Source organism: Spinacia oleracea, chromosome 1 (assembly GCF_020520425.1).
Source record: "Spinacia oleracea cultivar Varoflay chromosome 1, BTI_SOV_V1, whole genome shotgun sequence".
NCBI classification, from domain to species: Eukaryota; Viridiplantae; Streptophyta; class Magnoliopsida; order Caryophyllales; family Amaranthaceae; genus Spinacia; species Spinacia oleracea.
The window spans coordinates 113,733,896-113,754,034 of NC_079487.1; the positions used below are offsets into that span (position 1 = coordinate 113,733,896).

The following is a 20,139-nucleotide window of genomic DNA, read 5'->3' on the forward strand; positions in this document are numbered from 1 at the left end:
ATAAGCAACTTTTCCTTCTCTTTCATCCAGTTTTCTAAGTCTTTAGCGTTCTTTTCTTCCAATTCCATCAACGTGAAGTTTTTGTAATCTAGCTCTCTGGCAAGTTTCACCACAAGATTCCGCAAAGTTTTGAGCTCATCCTCTTGGTTGCAGTTCTCCATTTGTACACCTCGTGTAAAGAAAGAGCAGCTGCTGGCTGCTGCAAATCAAATGAAAAAACAGAAGTATGTAAGCTATCAACTCCACAAAACATCACAAAAAAAGATTGTTCAAGGACACAAAACAGTTTTTACATCAACAGATTATTATGAAAAGAAGTCACAGCTTCATCCTGATTAAATATCCCCTTCCTGAAAACTATTTCTCTCGTTGAGGGAGTTAAGACATGTTAAAATCGAAGTTATATGGTGATGGAAGTGCTCAAGCTATTGTTTATGCCAAAATACATACGTGATCAACTGCCGACAATCTTTGAATCAACATGGTGGATGGGAAAGCAAAGTTACTGAATACATATATCATTGGTTACATAAAATTAATAGCAAAAAACCCATCAACTTCAAACTCTGGATAATTCAGTCAAACTGTTCAAATGAAACAGAGAAACAAGTTTTATGGATACGAGTTATTCAAAAAATTCAAGCAGTCATATGCTAAAGAAAAAAAAAGGACAAGTACAATGGTAAGGAGAAAACCATACACAAGAAAGGCTTGTTGTACTACTAGTACAAGTAAAAGGTAAATGTCTAAATGGTGGGACTGATATGTCCTTTCCAATGCTACTGGACTGAACTACCTTGATGCTACATTTGTGGCTTATAGGAAAATGATTTTACTAGAAATACATGAACATGTTTTAAGTGTTGTTAATTTTATATATTATATTAATGTTTCAAAATTGAAGGCGGCTTTTGAGATATTATTAATTACCCCCTTCCCTCCTGTGTTTCTGAATCGTACAATATCATTTCTATTAGTTCTATGAAGAATGAAATACTTGTAGTTATTTTTAAGTGAACAAATTTATTGTAAAAATGAGTAAGTGCTTATTTCAAAACATCCCAAAATAGAAAGAGATTGATCAAAAGTCTTGACAGCTGAATTGTAATATTCACAGGAGGAACTGAGGAAGTACAGCATATAATTTCGAGGGTGATGATGAAAATTTATTTATCTTAAGTTTTATGGTAAAACCATGAGCTTTATTTAATCTTTATACATTTTAGATTATTCAGAGTTTTCTGTAAGAAACTAAATGGGTATTGAAGTATATGGATTGAAAATTTCCCTAAAAAAGTAAAGCAAAGATGATGAGAAACAACAGTAAAACTACAGACGTGAACATCTGAGTAATTGAGAACCAAATATTTGGAAACTATGGACAAAATCATATATGTCTTGACTTTTGAACATTCTGGCCACAGTTGGCTACCCAGTGTTTACCGTGGACATGATAACTGGTACACGAATCTAAAAAGCACAAGTTCCAGTGAGTTTGAAGATTAGATTGGATGACAAACAGGAAAAGGGGTAAAAACAGAGCAATTTGAGCAGATTTGCACTAGTTAGCAGATTGCAACAAGACATAAAGAAGATATAAAAACACAGTTAAGAAACTGACCATAGGTTTTACCACCTATTACTCAAGAAAATATCATAAAACAACTTGAGTTTCAAAGTTCTGCAGAAAAGGTATTTCAGGTTTAGACTTCTGAAAGCACAGTAGTCACTGTAAATTCTTAAATCTTACACGGATTTTGGTAAATATATGAAACGTCCGAGGATAGTTTGTTGCATGATATTGATCTTTGTCGCAAGACTCACAACTTCCACTGGTGGCTTTCTTGAACTAGCTTTAACTTTGAGATTTACTCATGGCACTTGAACATTGGTAGTACTACTAGTCGCATGCCCATCTCTCCGAAAACATTCATCACCATTTTTTTCCACGCAAACCACCTGAAAACCTGCATCCATATCCTACTTCTTAAAACAGCAATATCCAACATAGCAAGAGCTTACTACATTGTTCAAGCTCTTGCAGTAGGTAAGCAGTAAAAGCTTACTTACTTCTTTCCAGGGCCATTGAGTATGATGGAGAGGTAACGACAGCTTTTGAGGGCAGAAGATTTGTGCTTGGTCGTAAAACTTCTAATACATCCCACCTCCCATCCAGTGCTTCCCCATACATGTCAGGCTCAGCTTTAGGAAGCTTTGATAGTTCACCCGTGTTTTGACCTAGTAACTTCATTAAATACAAAAAAATTGAGTTGTTTTTGATAATCAAATAAGAAGCAGAAAATTTTGACAAGATTCACAGTCTAAACATAACAGCCTCAAACATAACCATGAACAGAAAATTTTAGGTTGTGAAAATAAACGCAAGGGAGATCACTGGAAAATTAACAGGTTTTCAGCATCGGAGTGGTAATTAAAACCAGCATAGTAATGGAAAACGAAATGATCTTGGAAGCAAACATGAAAACCAGTGAGATTTATAATTGGTCAAAATCTTTGAAGTGTAACAGAACGAGAAGATAATGACTTAGCATGAACATTCAAGGACGTACATTTTGTAACTCGTGGTGGACCTACATAGATGGGTGGACAATTCTGGACTGTGGACAAGGGTGTGCCCAACTCATGTTCATAGTTCATAGGTAAAAGAACATGAAATATATTCTTTTATTTTTTCACTGAAACTATAAATAAAAAACACAACTCATGTTCTTTTTTATTATTTATTATTTGAGACCACATAACTCACGTTCTTTCATACACACGTTATTGTTCTTTAGGTGCACCATGCTCACTTGCACCCTTGTCCACCATCTAAATTGTGGTGGAAAGGGGTTGAACTCGAGACAATAATATGCAGTTCCTAAACTAGAAATATATTACTCTACAAAGTTAAATTGAACAAGCAATTAGAACCTAAAAATCTGAACAGTTTTTTACCAAAGGTCATAATGACTGAGCAGGGTTTATAGGCATAAACAACATCACCCAATGAGGACTTCACTAGGCAACAGGAAAGACATATGAAGTTTATGATGTATGCAACCTATTTCTGGCAAGTAGAAAGATTGTTTCGAAAGAGTCAAAGAACTAGTTTACAAACAGTCACACATATTAGTATACTACAACATAAGCCGTAAACATCAGACTTTAATGTTTCCACTTCGTAAAGAGTAACTTAGGTTTCTCATAGGTCGGCATAAAGATCTCCCCTGCTTGCATAATACAAGGTTAGAACTTAGAATGATTACCATTTTATTTTCTGATGTTGAACAAATTTGCCTTTTTGAACTTTGAGCTTTGGAGTTCTTTAACTTCTTTGCAGGCCCACCTTGATCCATTAAATACTCCAGAAACCAGTCCATACTTTCCTCCTTGATTTTTAAGCTTTCATTACTCTCACAATTGGGACGCTTTGTTTCCTTATGCTCCTCTGATTGCTTTGCCAGCTTCTCTTCAAATTGCGATTCATGCTTTAACATCACACTCTGCTTCTCCATGCATTTCTCTGTTCTACAAAAAATAATTGAATATGAGACGAGAAAAACAAGAAAAAGGAAAGCCATCCCTCTCATCATCCCCACCCCTATCCACCCCGTCCCAAAAACAAGGAAAAAATGCAGATGGATGCGTAACGTGGTACCAAAGTAGCACTCAAAAACTTAACAGTAAAACTAACACCGAATCCTTATGGTCTAGCAAAACACCCCCACCACCACCACCACCCCCATCCATTCACACACACACAAAAGCGATGAGGTGACAACTCCCAGAGGTCAAAGGGTCTGACGTCCAGAAACTTGATTTCCTTTAGTCGTCAGTGTGAATTGAACTTCATGAATTATCTAAGAGTTAACATATTCTCAGAGAAACAAACCTGCATTACAACTTTCAAGTAACATATGTTTCTCTGCCGTTAATGTACTAATAGTTGCAGACATTTTGTTAAGTGTTTTATCCTTCTCCATATCCTGCTCTATCGATTTTCCAATTTCTGCACACTTCTCTTTCAGAAGCTTGTCCTTCTCCTCCATTAGAATATTGATACCTGCCAATTTCCTAAGTAATCTCTCTTTCTCTGCCATCAGCCCGAAGATAGTTCCAGACTGTTCATTGTCTCTGTTTCTATAGAATTCACAGCGCTTGATGATGTACTGAATTACTTCTTTCATATAAGCCCTTCTTCCCTCTTCAAAGTTCCAAAGTTCAGGAATTGAAGACTTCATTTTGAGGTTGTACTTCCTGAAATCCAGCAGTGCATTAACAACGGCTTTGTATGCTTCTTCACCCCATTCTTTTCTCAACTCTGCGAGCTTCTTGTCATTTTCATCAGCAACCTCCTGCATATTTAAAGTAAGTATCACATGGATGGTAAACTTTTAAGCAAAAAGTCATCTACTGACAGTCTGACACTGATTTCCTACTATTGCCTTTAAATAACAGGGGTGACTGATGCTAAGGGTATAGTTTCCCATGAAGAGAAAACAAAACTCGTTTGGGCTGATATATCCTTTGTCATTTTCAAAAAAATCAGTAATTTTGAATCAGTACTTGTTTGAAGTGCTTTATTATTGGTCATAATGTTATTATGCCTCTATAATCTATATTACTTGCTAAATATGCTAGTTATAAGCCGTTTGAAGAATACATACCATCAAACAATAAGGAGTCTCATTCTTAAAGCAATAAGGAGTAAATATGAGAATGAGATTTGAACGCCAAAAAAGCTGCACTATGGCATCACATAATGCAATTTCCCCGTACATATCATTGTAAAAGACCGTTTTAAAAAAATCTAAGACATGCTGGTACTTTATTTGATTACTTTTCCCTTGACTAAGGGCAGGAGAAAATCAAAACCAATTGCTAGTAGTAGTAAATAAAAAGTAAGAATAGGGGGAGTTAGCTTATAACCATGACATAAACTTCTGTCTTCTGAGCAAGCAGAAGCTAACACATGACAGTTAGCAACTAAAACAGTTATAAAGACATACACTCAATTCTCCACTGTTGATATCTTTCTTGAAGGGTTTCCAGCTTGGATCATTGACATTTGCTTGCCACAACGAATATAATTCGTTGAATTTTTCCTCCCAGCTTAAACTGCAATATTTCATAAAACATACATCCCGGAAAGGTTGTGGGTCAATCTCCCCTATTCTCTTGATCCCAACTTTTGTTCCATCGCCTCCGATATTTAGGAAGAACTGTTTGGGATAACAAAAAAGTTAAACAAAGAGAAAAACAAAACAAATAAAAGTTAAACGATAACATCTAAGAAACAGGAATTGTATTTATTGACCACCCTTCTCAGTTCTCAAATATGATATCTTGACATGGATTAGTGAACTAAGTTTGCTTTTGCAAAGAAAATAGATGAAATACTAAGATATAAGGAAAGAGTTGGTAGAAGTAGAAGAACGAGAAAATAACCATACATTTATGGCTTCCATTCTTGCAGATTTCAGCTCTTCGTTGCATGAAGACTCATTCGATATAAGAGTTTGATTAAGGCTTTCAAGCTGATGAAATGCTTCTCCTTTCTCAACAAGTTCTCTCCTCAGAATTTCAAGCTGATCATTCAGATCTTCATTCCGTGACCTCAAGTGTTGCAACTGAGAAGTACACACATTCAATTTGGCTAAACTTCCATGTCATCATAATACAAGAGACAAGTAGATTTCTACATAGAACTAGAAAAATATGAGGCAAGACGATAATTAACACAGTTAAAGATGGAGAGAAGCAATAAAATCATGTAAATAAAACGGTAAAAATGTGAAATTAATATGAACTGAAACATATGAGAAAAACCAGGAGTAGTACTAGCAATTATAACAAAGAGGCAACACGAGGAATTCTCTTCCCCATCATAGGGATAATTAATATTCTGCAGTGCAACTTTTGGCACCATAATAATAATAATATACTCGTAAATTTGTACAGGTTTTACCATCTCCAAAGTGTTTTGCAGCTTGTTATGCTTGTCAAAGGACTGACTCAATTGGTTTGCTGGGACAATCAGATTGATCTCTGGAGATTCTGAATACCCATTAGCATTTGTAGATTTAGTAAGAAGTTCCTCCTGTTCCATGGTTCTAGCATCCAGTTTCTGCCGCTGAACTTCTAATCGATGCCTGATGTTCTTTATCTCTTGTTTCAATTGTTCAGATTTTCGCATCTCTGGAATTTCGACGTTGGAAGGAAAATGAAAGAAATAATCTTCATATTAGAAACTTCCCTTTACAAAAAAAAGAAAAAAAAAAAGAAGAGGAAACGAAAGAGAGGATATGATCTTAAAAGTGGTTTCATCATACTGACAATAAAATCATTTAGTAACATGAAGGCAGAAAACTTTGATATTAGTAAAATTTGGTGGGGAAGATACTTCATACTATATTTTTTTATTTTTTTGACAGCATTCATACTATATTTCAAGGAAGAAATATATGCAATGGTGGTATTAGAAAATGATACAAACTTGACTATTTAGGCATCTAGCTGAGGTTCATTGTGATTGTATAAACAGTATAGAGGACTTCTTAGTTATGTTAATTGCTAAATATGATCACCTTCGACAAAACCTTCATGTAGCCTATGTTTTTGTGCCATCAATGAACCAATTACAGCAGATCTCTCACCAAGAAGCCTATCTTTCTCTTCAATCAAAGAGCTCATAGTAGCAAATCTTTCCAGACTCAGACCTTCCTTCTCCATCAAGAGATGGTTCTTGTAATCTAATTCTTTGGCAAGTTTCACCACAAGTTGATGCAGACTGATTATCTCTCGATGGTTGTCATCTGCCATTGCGATTTCTGCCAGAGATACCAAATAAATCTAATTAACGGAACAGCCAGATTGAATATTATACTTCTATGCTAGCTAGGCAGCAAAGGGTAACATGGTTTGGGAGTTATATCAGAATTGAGAGCTTAAACGACTATTTGACAAAATGACAAATTACTCAGCAGCATAATGTACAGTGTTGTGTTAACGTAAAAAAGATTGAATAATCACTGTTAAGATACAGATCAAACACACAGCAAATATAGAAACAGAACAACAAAAAAGCATGAACAATTTTATATATTCAGCAAATATAGAAACAGAACAACAACAAATCATGAACAATTTTATATATTCAGCAAATTGGTCACAGCTACACTATGATGTTCTGATGCTGTTTTAAATAACAAATGAGAAAATAATATATTCCTCAATAATGTAGGAAGGAGACATAGAAACAACATCACAACTTCACAAGAACAAGCGAAAACCCCTTACCTTTTAAAAAAAATTGGGCACACATTAAAATCAGGGTCAAAATTATGAATGAACTTGCAATTTGTAACCAATAGGAAACCTTTTCTTCAGAGTCAAAATTATGAATCCGAAAAAAAGAAGAGCTTAAAGGTAGTGCTGCTATGCCACAGAAAGTCAGAAACTACACCACACAATTCACCATTTTAGATAGTTGGTAAAGTGCTTTTTCAATCATCCATTCAGGCCTTATTTGAAACGTGTGGATCCAAGGAACCAAATGCTCCTTTTATTCGGTGACAGAAGCTCAAACAACTCAACAGAGAAAAGGCATTATCCCAATATAAACTACCTAAGAAAACTGTCTATTAAAATACACAAGGAACTGCTCTAGCACATCAAAAAAGAGAAGACGAGTCCTTGAGCCAGGAAGGTTTATCTGATTAATTGCATAATCATCGGATGCCAATGTGAGCGGGAAACAAAGAATTTGCTGAAAATCCTTCAACAAGTTGCTATAATTGCACTAAAAACTACTTCCTCCGTCTTTTAATACTCGCAACGTTTGTTAGTTTCACGCATGCCAATGCACAACTTTGATCATTTATATCTTAAATTCTCTTTATGCAAAAATTATAAAAAGTTGATATTTTGAAAATACACATTGAGACTAATCTAACAAGATCCCACATGACTATGTTTTATCTTATATAAAAAGCACTAAGAATAGTCAAAGTAGATCACATGAATAGTGACAAAAGTCCAAACGTTGCGAGTATTAAAAGATGGAGGAAGTACAATATGTAATCAAATTTCTACAGAAAAAGCACACATTCAATTAAACTCACATAAGGACTTGCAAGTTTCGAGTTTATGTCAAAAACAGCACAACTCCCTATCCCACCAAGAAAGTACCAATTCCTTCAATAATTTCATGGTATGAAAAAATGAAAAGTCACATATTTCTGTCTAATCAGATAAGGAATACATAACATTTCTCCAGAACTGGCTCTAAAAGTTTCACACTGAAAATCATTATTTAATTCAATGAACAAATAACTTCAATCAATTAGCCAACTAATTCAATATTTGAACATAACAAACTGCAAATTTGTGTTAATATTGATATGATAATAATGTAAAGAAAAATCAATTTCATTACTTGCAACAAGCTTACATTGATCATTCTTAGCATAAAAAATTGCAAAACAAAGAAAAAAATTGGCACACTGACCTAAATTATAAGAAAATATGCTACATGGGCTAATCGTTCCTCGCAAAAACGAGGTTCCTCTCTTTCTGTTGGAGAGGGATAGAAAGAAAAAGAGACGAAATGGAGGTGAAAGGAAATGGAAGAGAAGAATGTAGAAGATGAAGAACACAGGGACGGAACTTGTGAGTTTTGACCACACTCTAAAGCTGCCATTTGTGAAATTGGCGCTCTTTAGTCTCGGTTACGCTGATATTTGTTCTACGCCCCGATTTTCTTTTCGGTTGACTTTGTTCTATCCCATTTTCTAGTATGCTAATGAAAATTGAAAAAGCTTGTTATTGTACTTTTCGACCTAACAATGCACCTAAATTATAAGTGTATATGTCGGTCTACTTTCATGTAAATGTAACTTTAGCATAACAATTCTAGCATTTACCATCTTCCTTAAACTTACCATAAAATTGTAAGTGTGTATCTTTTACTGAATATTTTTTCAAGACAAATTTATATACCTCGCGCACTGTCCAATAACTAGAATGTATAATATTGTTACCTTGAAATTTTTAATTGGTAAAACTATGTATCAACATATTATGCACCAAGTTTTCGATCAGGTGGTATTAAGAATACACCAACCTGAACTACTATCCCCATTGTGACCAACATAGTGAGGTATGTCCTACTTACTTCTATATCCCTTTATGGTGGGATTGGAGAAACTACAGTATGTTGGAGGAGTAGTGATATTCCAATTAATATTGGCAATTTTATTCGTGTGCGCTTGGAAGAAACATGGCATATTCTTGAAGATGAGATAACCGGCTCAACAGTAGAGATGGGACTCTAGCTCGCATGTCGTATGGAGATAAGCAAACTGATGATACAAATGGATAATCAAGTAGCAATTCTAACATTGCAAGGTACAGACACTTATGGAGGAGAGTGTGCACACATCGTACATCACTGCCGCAAAATTAAAAACAACAGTTAGGAAGGAAATATAGCCGCGGATTGATTGGCGAATATAGGAGTAACGCAAACCTCGAAGATGGAGATGAACCAAATACCGCCTCTAGTCTCTAGAGCCTGGGAAGATTATACATGAAATGAAGACCGTATGGGTGTGGCTAGACCACGTGTAATTTTTGTTACTTAGTCCTTTCAATTCTTGTTGGGTTCTTAGACTTCTTACCCCTCATTTGCAACCAAAATAAACAGAAACATTATGTTGTCCATTGTTGTTAAAATGACCTGCGAATATAAATCTTCTGCTCTTATTACCAACACGTCCACCACCACCACCATTTTACTTTGATTCCGCAACACCACCACCACCATTTTACTTTGATTCCGCAACACCACCACCACCATTTTACTTTGATTCCGCAACACCACCACACCATTTTACTGATTCCGCAACACCACAGTTTTTTCTCTACTGGTGTCCAACCCTCCACAATCACCCGAAATGCCCCCTTGGCCCCTACACCACCACCAAGGCTGCCACTTAAACCTCCTCCCATTTATCTTCTCAATCAATTACCTTTTTTTTTATTGTGGAAAGGGATTTGTTAGTCAATTTCTCAATTCCAAGGGTAGAAGAAAGAGAAAGCTCGTAGCAAAAGTGCAAACCAATTTGTATAAAAAAAGTATTAAGAAACTGTATGGCTGGTCATAGCAAAAAGTATTAACTTCAGATTTTATAATTGGACTCCTCCATTATTGTTGCATATTTTGGTCGTCCTGAGTGAGGGCTAAGGGGGAATGTGACCCGAAGAGCCAGCCATATGTACCTCAGGAGACTTGGCAACTAGGAATTTTAGACATTTAGGCCACAACTCTAATCTTGTAATTGAATTTCGTGGTGGCGTTGGAGGTGCATCAAGATATTTATGTTGGCAAAGATGGCGCCTTGTCAAAGCAGATCAATAGAGACGCGAAGAACGGGTTACACCCTATCAGCCACAAAGTCGTGCGTGCTTTAACTTGTCTCGAGATTGAATTCAAAGCATAGAGGCTAAACACAATTTGGCCTTTTTAGCCAAGGCACTACTTTCTGACTTCCCCTGCATTTGAACAAAATAAGATAGCATTATAAAGCACATTTTATCATTGAACAGACAATTAGTCTGTTTTCTGGTACTGATAAATCATTACAGTCCAAACAGCAAACGCTACGGTCTAAAGTTCCACACCATATAGCAATTTTCTGGGCTAACCTCCCCATCATAAATGTCCTAATTCCAGGACACCAACATAGGCTGAAACTGGGGCCTGATTTACGGGGGTGAGGGAGATGAAAAATTGGAGTTTCAATACATTATTATTATTATTATTATTATTATAGTTAAGTTAAGGAAAACATTTTATGTTGCTGAAATGCCTTCTGCGTGTGAACCTGATACACCCAGCGCTTTGATTGTGTCTCCAGTTCACCCTGCATCGAATCAACATAATTTTTTTAAGGTCAGTATATCATACCACAGCGTTAACAAAACTAATTTGATAGAGATATTTCATATATTAATGTATAGTATTTCATACCAATGTCACATTTGCTCGCATCAGTCCAACAAGATATATGCACCATGAAATCTGCATCAAATTTGACAGCTGAAGCAATGAGATCAAGACAGAACACTTGCGGTGTTATTTGCTTTTCAGAAAACAACAAAATTACAATCCCCAACACCCAAGAACCCATGAAAAAGGCATACCTTGACTAGAACACTGGGATGACAATAAAAACAAAAATATATCCCCCAAGTAACATCTACATTTTGTACAGAATCAAATAGTGAAAAAGTATAGAGAGAAAAGAGAGTGGGTGGGTGGGTTAGGCCCAACTTTAGAGAGGGAAATCTTACATGAAAAAAAAATGTTCACTGAATTGTAGGACATCCCAAAAGAAGATGTTACCTTAATTGAGGAAAGGAGGGAGAACTACATTCACCTACAGTTTTCACTTTTCACTACTCACTTTACTCAGTTCCTCAAACATGAAGATCAGGTCTCAATTCTTTCATTTTACTACATTTACAATGGTGCTTCCACGGCAGCAGCAAATTCATTACTGAATGCGAAATAATGCATGAACTTTGTGGTCAAATTTTACCATTCAAAGTCATTTTCCAGGAGCATCAATTCTTACCCGGTCATGCTTAGACTGGAAGTAATGCATCAAGGATCATACAGGTGACACAATTTTGTCAACATATCCTATATGACACATCCTAAGGTGAAATCTCTAAATGCTGTCAATTATTTTTCCACTTTGAAGATCTAGAGTTTCATTTGAACCTTACATCTCATTGATCTCAAGTTTCTTCCTATTTGGCACGTGATTGTCATGAATCATGAGCCGAACTCAGAATGTCATGCAGCTCCAACCCGTCTCTACCTATTTGTGAGGCAGTACCCTATGTTGTATCCGATTGATATGAGATACACAGGCATCTAACAAATAATTAATGGCTACCAGAGTACTTACGGGTTGAGGTCACAGAAAAAGCAAATTCCAACATGCAAAAAATACTACTTCCCCTGTCCAAAAATATTTGTCACCTGTGTACCATGTCAATCGCAATTTCCAAAGGGGGCGAACAATTCCAGATGGAGGGAATATTTCATGAAAAAATCAATCCATTTTACTTAAAATACTTAAACAAGTGTAAGAGTTGCATATACAAACCTCTACTTCAACCCCTAAACCGCTTGTAATCCTTCCATTTGTTCAATATATATGATACTCCTTCCTGCAATGTAGCTTTCCTGCCCTCTTTGCTGTTCCATAGTTCGGTAATAATGTATCGTCCACTTGGGTTGTACTCATTAATTTCCTTCAAGGCAGTTGTTACAGCATCATAAACGTCATCACCCCATTCTTTCTTCAACTCTCTCAGTTTCTCATCTGCAACATCTATTACTTCCTATACCAAGCAAAATAAAGATTAAATAGGCCTCAGTACCGTGAATGGCATTGCGAACCAAGCAACTCTCTCAGGTTCACTGAATGCAAATTGCGAACCAAGCAACTTTATCCATTTACCTACTTAATGGAAGTGCAAGCTATCTGACATTCATGTGATATATGGACAAGTAACAAGCAGGCAACCTGGTCACCAGTTAAACACAATCTTTTTCCAATGTATAAGAAAGAAAGTAAGAAACTTAATTAAATAAATACAAGTATATGCTTTAGATTCTTTCAGGATGAGCCCTGCTCTGTGTGTAGGTCAGACCATCCCCTGCCTTTGTTTATTTTTTTCCCTGAAAGGATGAATTAAAACTCCCCTGTTTCTTCAAAAAACAATTGAAAAATGTGTCCACCATTCAATACATGATATTCTCACAAAAACAGAAGGTCCCACTTTTGAGAAGCAGAATGACCAGTGTCACCACTCAACAGCAGATAATAACCTCAGCAAGACAATAACTGCTTATATAGAATACAAACGCAACACAACTAAAGATGCAGAAGTCATACCTTCAACTCCTTATACAAGCAATGACACATAGCTCTAGTATATTTCATGAAGAGATCACCACAAATCACATACCTTATGTTATAGCTCTAGTATCTCTATCTCTATTCTAAAGGAACTTTTGAGGAGTTGAGGACTTGACGTCCACTTTAGAAATTCCTATTATAACCTTACTAACGTGTTCAATTTGTTTAAATGATTTTTTCCCCTATTATACCACTACATTATTCATATAAAATGTCACCCATATGTATGCATAAATGGTTCAACAGTAGTGCATCATGAAGCGACGACGGTAAACCACATACCTTATGATCTCCATGAACCTGAACCACCTTAAAGGGATGCCATTCTGGATCCCGGAGATACTCATCCCACAATGAACAGACCTCTGCAGCTTTATCTTCAGCTATGTCTTCTGGAAATCTTCTCTTGCAAGCTTCCTGGAAAACGGAGCTATCTAGTTCTCCCATTCTTTTGACACCAATGAATCCGCGAATTGTCATTTCTTTCAAACCCTTGAATTCAGATAAGCATTTGAAATGTGTGTGTTAGGACTTGGGAGTGTGAGAATAAGCAAAACAAAGGACAATGTGACAAGTGCAGAATCGAAATTGTAGCTCTTAGTACGTACATTTATCAATTCCTTACGAGCATCCTGGAGCTCCTCGTTGCTCATGCGCTCCGTCACAACGAGAGTTTGATTCAAAGATTCTACCTCTTCTAGGTTTTCTTCTTTTTCACGCAGATCTTTGAGCATTGAATCTACTTTTTCTATTACCTCCATGTCCCCTTCATCTCCCACGTGCTTCATCACATTTAGTTTCCCTCTCAGTTGCTCAATTTCCAGCTCAAGTGCTTGTTTTGCTTCCAGCTGATTCTGAAGTTGCAATATTCTCTTGTGCAGATCTTCTTTTTGTTTCTGTCATCAAAACATATAAAGAATTTTGTGTCAACGTTTAACACAATGTCATGTCACTAGTCATAAATTTGCAAGGCAATACTGTCATACAGCACTTGAAACAGTCACCAACCTTCTGCTCTTCAGCCAACTTCAGCACATTCTCATCAGCCTTCTGTTGCACAAATGATGCATGCTGAAGCGAGTTGTTTTTCACAGCATTCTAAAGAGAGAGAAAAAAGAATTATGTCAAGGTCTTATGCAAAGAGCATGCAAAACTCCCAAGTTAAAGCTTTAAGAATTGCTAACAGACCCTATAAAGCACTTTATCACATTAAATAGAAATCTAATTTCTTTGAAAATAATAAATACAAATAGCTAATGAAAAAATCATCAAACAAATTAAAGCACCATCAGAAATTTAATAAAATCTAATGAATGTGTAAGAAGTGCTCAGAATATTGTATACCTTGTCAATCTCCTCTTGAAGCTTTTTCCTTTCAGTTTCATTATTTGCTTCACGCTTCTCTAACTCATGCACACGGACATCAAGCTCTGTTTTCTCAGATTCAAGTTGTTGCTTAAGCTTGGTATGGTCATTAAAGATCTTCTGAAAATGATCTCGAGCACTCAGCTGAATCTTTTTAATCTCTGATTAAGATAAAAACCTAAATAATTAAGTAAAACTATCGCATAAAGAAGACATCAAAGACTATATAAAGTTTAAAAGAAGTTTATGATGCTCTTTACACCCACTTGAGAGAGAATGTGCCCTCTTTGATCTTCCAATATTTTTGTGGTACTCTGCAACAGACTATCCTATAAGATGGGTACTATTGGTATGATGAGACTACTTGGTTAGGATTAGGTTGGAGAGGAAGGCGGTTAGTTAGAGGGTAAAGGGAAAGGAAGTGAGGGAAGGCTACATACAGAAGTGGTCAGTTAGGGAGGAAATGAGAGGATATTAGTTGAGTTTATGTTAGTTTGCTCAATTTTGGAGTTTGGAGTATCCAAACAATCAACTATCACTTTTCCCTAAATTTTTGTACATAAGATTATAAGAATATCAGTACCTTCATTATATGCCTGATGAAGCTTGTCTTTCTCTTCCGCTAGCTTGTTGAAAGAATGGGAAGTCTCATTAAACCTTGTCTCTATTTCCTGCAAAGTCTTCTTCTTATCTTCAAGATTTTTTGTCAGGTTTGAAACAAGTTTGTCAACCTTTCGAGCATGTTCTGCCTCAAGCTCAGATACTGTTTTCACATCTCCAGTCTTCCGCAAATGCTCCCCAATAATCCCTGGTGATTCATAATCATCTTCACGCGCAACCCACCCATAAAGACCGGACTTTTCAATATCCTTTGCCAGCCAGTGCTTTTTTCCATGCTGGTTTAATTCGTAATATCTTTCAAATTCCAAGGCATTGTTCCAACCCAGCCAATCTTTGTTAAATTCCACTATAGCAGTACCAGAATGGCCTCTGAAGTTCCACAAGGGATGTACTCTCTTGGGATTGTACCCCATACCTCTTAACTCATCCCTCAACTTTGAACCACTTTCCCCTACATTCTTACCATTCATGAACCGAGTAGGAATGTTCACCACTATTCCTACCCAAGGCCAAACAAACCTATCATCATGGTCACAGACAACAACAGGAGCACCACCATTAACCTGTTTCGACGAACTAGCTTGATTTTGCACCTCAACTTCCAAAAACCTAGCTAAGCCCATGTGATTTGCCTTCTCCCTTGCCCTCCTTTTCTTCGAGTTAGCATTTCCAATCCCAGATGCATGCTGAAGTAATTCTTTGTAGTGATAATCCCGCTTCCTTTTCCCTGGGCAATATGGACACGTATACTTCTCCTCTGAGACTTTCAGCTTCGAACTTTCCTTCTTAAGCTCGTCAAAAGTTTTATCTCCATACTCTTCTATCTCAGATTCACTAATGTCAGTGTCCTCCTCTTCAGAACTGTGACCCATTATATTCTCAGCTACTCGCGGTCACAGCACTGACTCAATAAATCTGAAAATAAGATAGGATACGGGGAATATTACAGAACTAAGAATCGCCAAACACAGCATAGTACCTATTATATTATCAGCCTCAACCAAAACGTTCCCAGTGAAGCAAAACTGAAATATTTCTCTTTTTCTATTTTTGTAAAACAGACTAAAGCCCCTATTTTTCTTTCTGTCATCATTAACCATAGTTCACATAAAAACAGTTGTGGGAGAACAAGTAAATTTTGCTATAAATCATAAAACCCAGAACCAAAATCTCAGCATTTAACGTCAAACACTGTATCGAATCCTATCTAGCAAATTACCTATGTATAGTCACTGGATAATGGACAACCAGCAAAGTAAACTATAGATTTAAATAATTCATCCAATAAACAAAGACCATTCATAGCCACATCAACAAATAATAAAAGGAAAACCGTTTAAACCAAATAAATCCATCTTTTAGGGTTCTAGGACACCACAATCTAAGCTACATTTCAATCAAAATTAAAACCCTAATTATAAGCATCCATACCGAAAAACACCAAAATATAGTCAAGTTCAAAGCTTTCATGCATAAAATCCAACTAATAGAACAAATTAACAACCTACAAAACTATACCCATAAATTTAAATTACAAGAAAAACAGCTCAAACCTCGGATTTGCGTCAAAATTGAAGAAATTCTTCAACCATGCACAGTTTTAGACTGTTGGGTATCCGCCAACAGCCCAAAATGAAGCTGAAAATTGATAAACTGGGGGAAAGGGAGGAGAGAGAAATTCGAGGAAGTTGAGATTCGCGAAATTAATTAATTGATAAAAGCGAGATTATTAGTGATCAGATAAAATTCTGGGGAAAATAGAAGACGATTTCAGGTTTTGGGGAAGAGGGGTTACTGGGTTAGTGAAAGGTGACACTGATAAAAATGAGAAAACGTTAGAAATAAAGCTGATTTTTCTTTGTTTTTTCTGGGATGCTGTTTTTTCAATTATTTTTGGGATAAGCGGATAACGCGCTGCTTTGAGCGAGTATGCGTCCAACCTCCAAAGTCAGATCTGGTCATTTGAGTAAACTACTCAAATTTCAAGGTTTTGAATAAGGTGGACTACAATTCGGACCCTACAACTGTATAAATGTAAAGTACGGATCGGGCCCTGTTATTAAGCCATTTACCGAAAACAATAGTACAAATAATGTGATTCACATATTTACCATTTTGGTGTGAGGTAATAGAAAGAAATCGAGAGTTTTACTACGAAGTAATAGGAAGTTTGTAAAACTCATACTTGGTACGGAGTATATATTACTCGTATTGAGTTGTGTAGAATGATCAGAATACATGAATATATATAGTGGTAAAAATACTATGGATTGTCAATTTGACAATCCTACTACTAGGTACATAGAGTAAGGTGGTAGAAAATCTTACTTGCATTTAATGATCTTGGACATTCACATGTCATGTTTGACTCATAACACTCCCCCTTGAATGTCCATCTCGAGACGATTATTAGTTGTCTCATTAAAACTTTGCTAGGTAAAATCCAGTGGGACAAAATAGCTGGGGAAAAGAGTACAACTTTTTTTATTATATGCTTTGGCATACTGCCTCATTAAAACCTTGTCAGAAAAATCCAAGTGGGATAAAAACCTGATAGAAGAGAAAAAGAGTGCAGTGCATGTAATACTCCCCCTTAATTTAATATAGCTCACAAAGACGACGCGTTCCAATTTTATGTACAACTGCTCAAACCTCTTTGAAGGAAGAGATTTGGTAAACAAATCTGCAAGATTGTCACACGATTGAATCTGTTGGACGTTTAGTGTTCCTTCTTTCTAGAGGTCGTGTGTGAAGAACAACTTTGGGGATATGTGTTTTGTTCGATCTCCTTTGATGTACCCTTCAGTTACTTGTGCGATGCGTGCAGTATTCTTTTCGTATATGATGGTAGGATTTTTTGATATTGACACCCTTCTTGGATATTACTAATCATTGACCTGAGTCATCCACATTCTCGTCCATCTTCATAAAGAGAAATCAATTCTGCATGGTTTGATGATGCAACGGTCAATGTTTGTTTATATGATTTCCATGATATTGCAGTACGGCCAGTACCTCCATAAGTGAACAAATATCCAGCTTGTGACTTGGCCTTCTGTGGATCCGATAAGTATCCAGCATTTGCATATCCAATGAGGGTGGTATATTTTCTTGGCTGATAGAGTAGACCAAGATCTAGTTTTCCTAGTAGATAACTAAATAAAAGTCTTATGCCATTCCGATTTCTCTGGCTAACAAGTTCACTGTAAAAGCAATATCGGGTCTAGTATTGTTAGCTAAATACATTAAAGCACCAATTGCGCTTAGATGTCGTACTTCAGGACCAAGAATTTATTCATTTTCATCTCGAGGTCTGAATGGGTCATCTACCATATTCAAAGATCGAATGACCATAGGTTAATTCATTGGATGTGCTTTGTCCATGTAAAAGCATTTTAGAACCCTTTATGTGTAATTTGATTGATGGACAAAAATTCCCTCTTTCAAGTGTTCAATTTGTAGTCCAAGACAAAATCTGGATTTTCCAAGATCTTTCATCTCAAATTCTTTCATCAAGTATTTTGTAGTTTGTTCAAGTTCTCCTGGAGTTCTAATGATGTTTAAATCATCCACATATATGGCAATGATAGCGATCCTGACTGGGATCGCTTAATAAAAACACAAGGACGGATTTGGTTGTTTTTTAATCCTTCTTTCACAAGGTATTCACTAAGAAGATTATACCACATCCTTTCAGATTGTCTAATATATGTAATGATAATGCATGTCTAATATTACTATGCATGCAAGTAGTACGTAAGAGTGCATATATACAACTATGCATGAATAAGAAAACAACCAAGTGTCATAAGTACACAACCATTTTCTCCTTTTATCGGGTTGCTCATAAGACCTATATCTAGGGATGGCAATTCAATCCGAATTCGATCCGAGTCCGAAATGATCCGAAGGAAAAACTCCGATCCAAGTCCGAAATAAAATAATCCGAGTCCGAATCCGAAAAAATAACTCCGAGTCCGAATAAGAGTCGGGTCGGATTCGGACCCTGTGTGGCCTCCGACCAGAATACCCGAATCCGACCCGTTAGTCTTTAGTAGAGTAATAATTCCATATTTTTCTTATATTATATAAAAGTCAAACCCTATTTCCCTAACCCCTCCTCCGCCGCTCAACTCTAGAGTACCAACTACTATTTTCTCATCTCTCTTCTTTTACTCTGCTGCTAACTCTTCTCCTCTTTATCCATCTCTTTCCTAGATATACAGTTTACAATATGAAGTTCTTCTTTTCCAAATTTCAATTCCATGAGATCGCCATTCCCTTTGTTTTTCTCTTCGTCGGTTCTGGAATCACAAATTATGATTTACATCTACGGACAACTACATTTGGAGTAATTTGTTTGTGAGATGATCGCATAAAAGCACCAAGATTTAAATATTGCAACCACTCACCGTCGACCTTCAAAGATTTGTTGTCCATGACTTCAATACTTAGTGGTTTATGTTAGATTTTATTAGATCTGAACTAATGTAAGTATCTTTTATTTGTCTTTCAAATGGAGATTAAAGTTGGTTGTTTTTTTTAAGAAAAAGTAGCATATATTTTTATTTGTAAGTATTAATTTTTCTTGGGTTAACGTTTATAGTTCTTGAGTTCTTGTAAGTCTATGCGAAATTTGTGTCAATAAACTTAAATTCGTACCAGTCAACATAATTTTCATTGATGTGGTGGATAATTATTCTTTGCAATGATTCTGGTATGAATATGTGAAAAGTAGAAAAATGGATGAAATTTCCGGATAAACGGTCGGATCGGATTCGGAGTCGGACTTGGCATAGTCCGACGGATGCGGAGTCGGATCTGTAACTTTCGAATTCGGACTCGGAGTCGGAGTTGGATATCGGGTTCGAAAATCAATCGGGTCAGTTATGGATTTTACTAAGTCCGACCCGAGTCCGATCCATTTCCATTCCTACCTATATCAATGTGAACTCTCTATGGTAAAACAAGTGTTTAGAGTTTCTGATATAGAGGATTAAAAATATGAGAAAGTATAGAGAATACTCCTCAAAAACATTTTGTTAAAAGAATATGTTTTCTAAATTTTGAGTAACAAGTAAAAATATACCTGTGAAAAATTGGTGCTGATAACGTGTACTAACAGATAGGAAGTTTGCAAAACACATATATA

At 36.2% G+C, this 20,139-nt stretch overlaps 2 protein-coding genes across 3 annotated transcripts; both read right to left on the bottom strand.

Annotated features, from left to right (window-relative positions):
- Positions 1-56: 56 nt before the first annotated feature.
- Positions 57-8,823, bottom strand: LOC110794821 (factor of DNA methylation 5). 2 transcript variants are annotated; one of them, XM_056840399.1, is made up of 10 exons: positions 8,513-8,823; positions 6,591-6,833; positions 5,972-6,201; positions 5,457-5,633; positions 5,013-5,225; positions 3,896-4,358; positions 3,270-3,526; positions 2,071-2,245; positions 1,751-1,967; positions 57-196 (listed from the first exon to the last, which is right to left on the bottom strand). In XM_056840399.1, the coding sequence occupies exons 2-9, from the start codon at positions 6,823-6,825 to the stop codon at positions 1,873-1,875; spliced, it is 1,845 nt and encodes a 614-aa protein (XP_056696377.1). In that variant the 5' UTR covers positions 6,826-6,833; positions 8,513-8,823; the 3' UTR covers positions 57-196; positions 1,751-1,872. The 2 variants fall into 2 exon arrangements, with proteins under 2 accessions (XP_056696377.1, XP_021855476.2); XM_021999784.2 differs by having other exon boundaries at positions 59-199.
- A 1,755-nt stretch (positions 8,824-10,578) lies between these two features.
- LOC110794820 (protein INVOLVED IN DE NOVO 2) lies at positions 10,579-16,818 on the bottom strand. The gene is made up of 9 exons (XM_021999782.2): positions 16,541-16,818; positions 14,950-15,902; positions 14,346-14,527; positions 14,010-14,099; positions 13,610-13,897; positions 13,284-13,493; positions 12,183-12,420; positions 11,036-11,086; positions 10,579-10,928 (listed from the first exon to the last, which is right to left on the bottom strand). Exons 2-7 carry the CDS (start codon positions 15,857-15,859, stop codon positions 12,190-12,192), a joined length of 1,911 nt encoding a protein of 636 aa, XP_021855474.1. The 5' UTR covers positions 15,860-15,902; positions 16,541-16,818; the 3' UTR covers positions 10,579-10,928; positions 11,036-11,086; positions 12,183-12,189.
- Between the last annotated feature and the right edge of the window lie 3,321 nt (positions 16,819-20,139).

Coding starts and splice junctions, on each gene's coding strand:
- LOC110794821 (XM_056840399.1), bottom strand. CDS start 6,825: ATGGCAGATGACAACCATCGAGAGATAATCAGTCTGCATCAACTTGTG. Junction 5,226..5,456: donor CAAGAATGGAAGCCATAAAT/GTATGGTTATTT, acceptor TATCCCAAACAG/TTCTTCCTAAATATCGGAGG. Junction 1,968..2,070: donor CTCAATGGCCCTGGAAAGAA/GTAAGTAAGCTT, acceptor ATATGGATGCAG/GTTTTCAGGTGGTTTGCGTG.
- LOC110794820 (XM_021999782.2), bottom strand. CDS start 15,859: ATGGGTCACAGTTCTGAAGAGGAGGACACTGACATTAGTGAATCTGAG. Junction 14,100..14,345: donor TTCAAGAGGAGATTGACAAG/GTATACAATATT, acceptor CTCTCTCTTTAG/AATGCTGTGAAAAACAACTC. Junction 13,898..14,009: donor AGTTGGCTGAAGAGCAGAAG/GTTGGTGACTGT, acceptor TTTTGATGACAG/AAACAAAAAGAAGATCTGCA.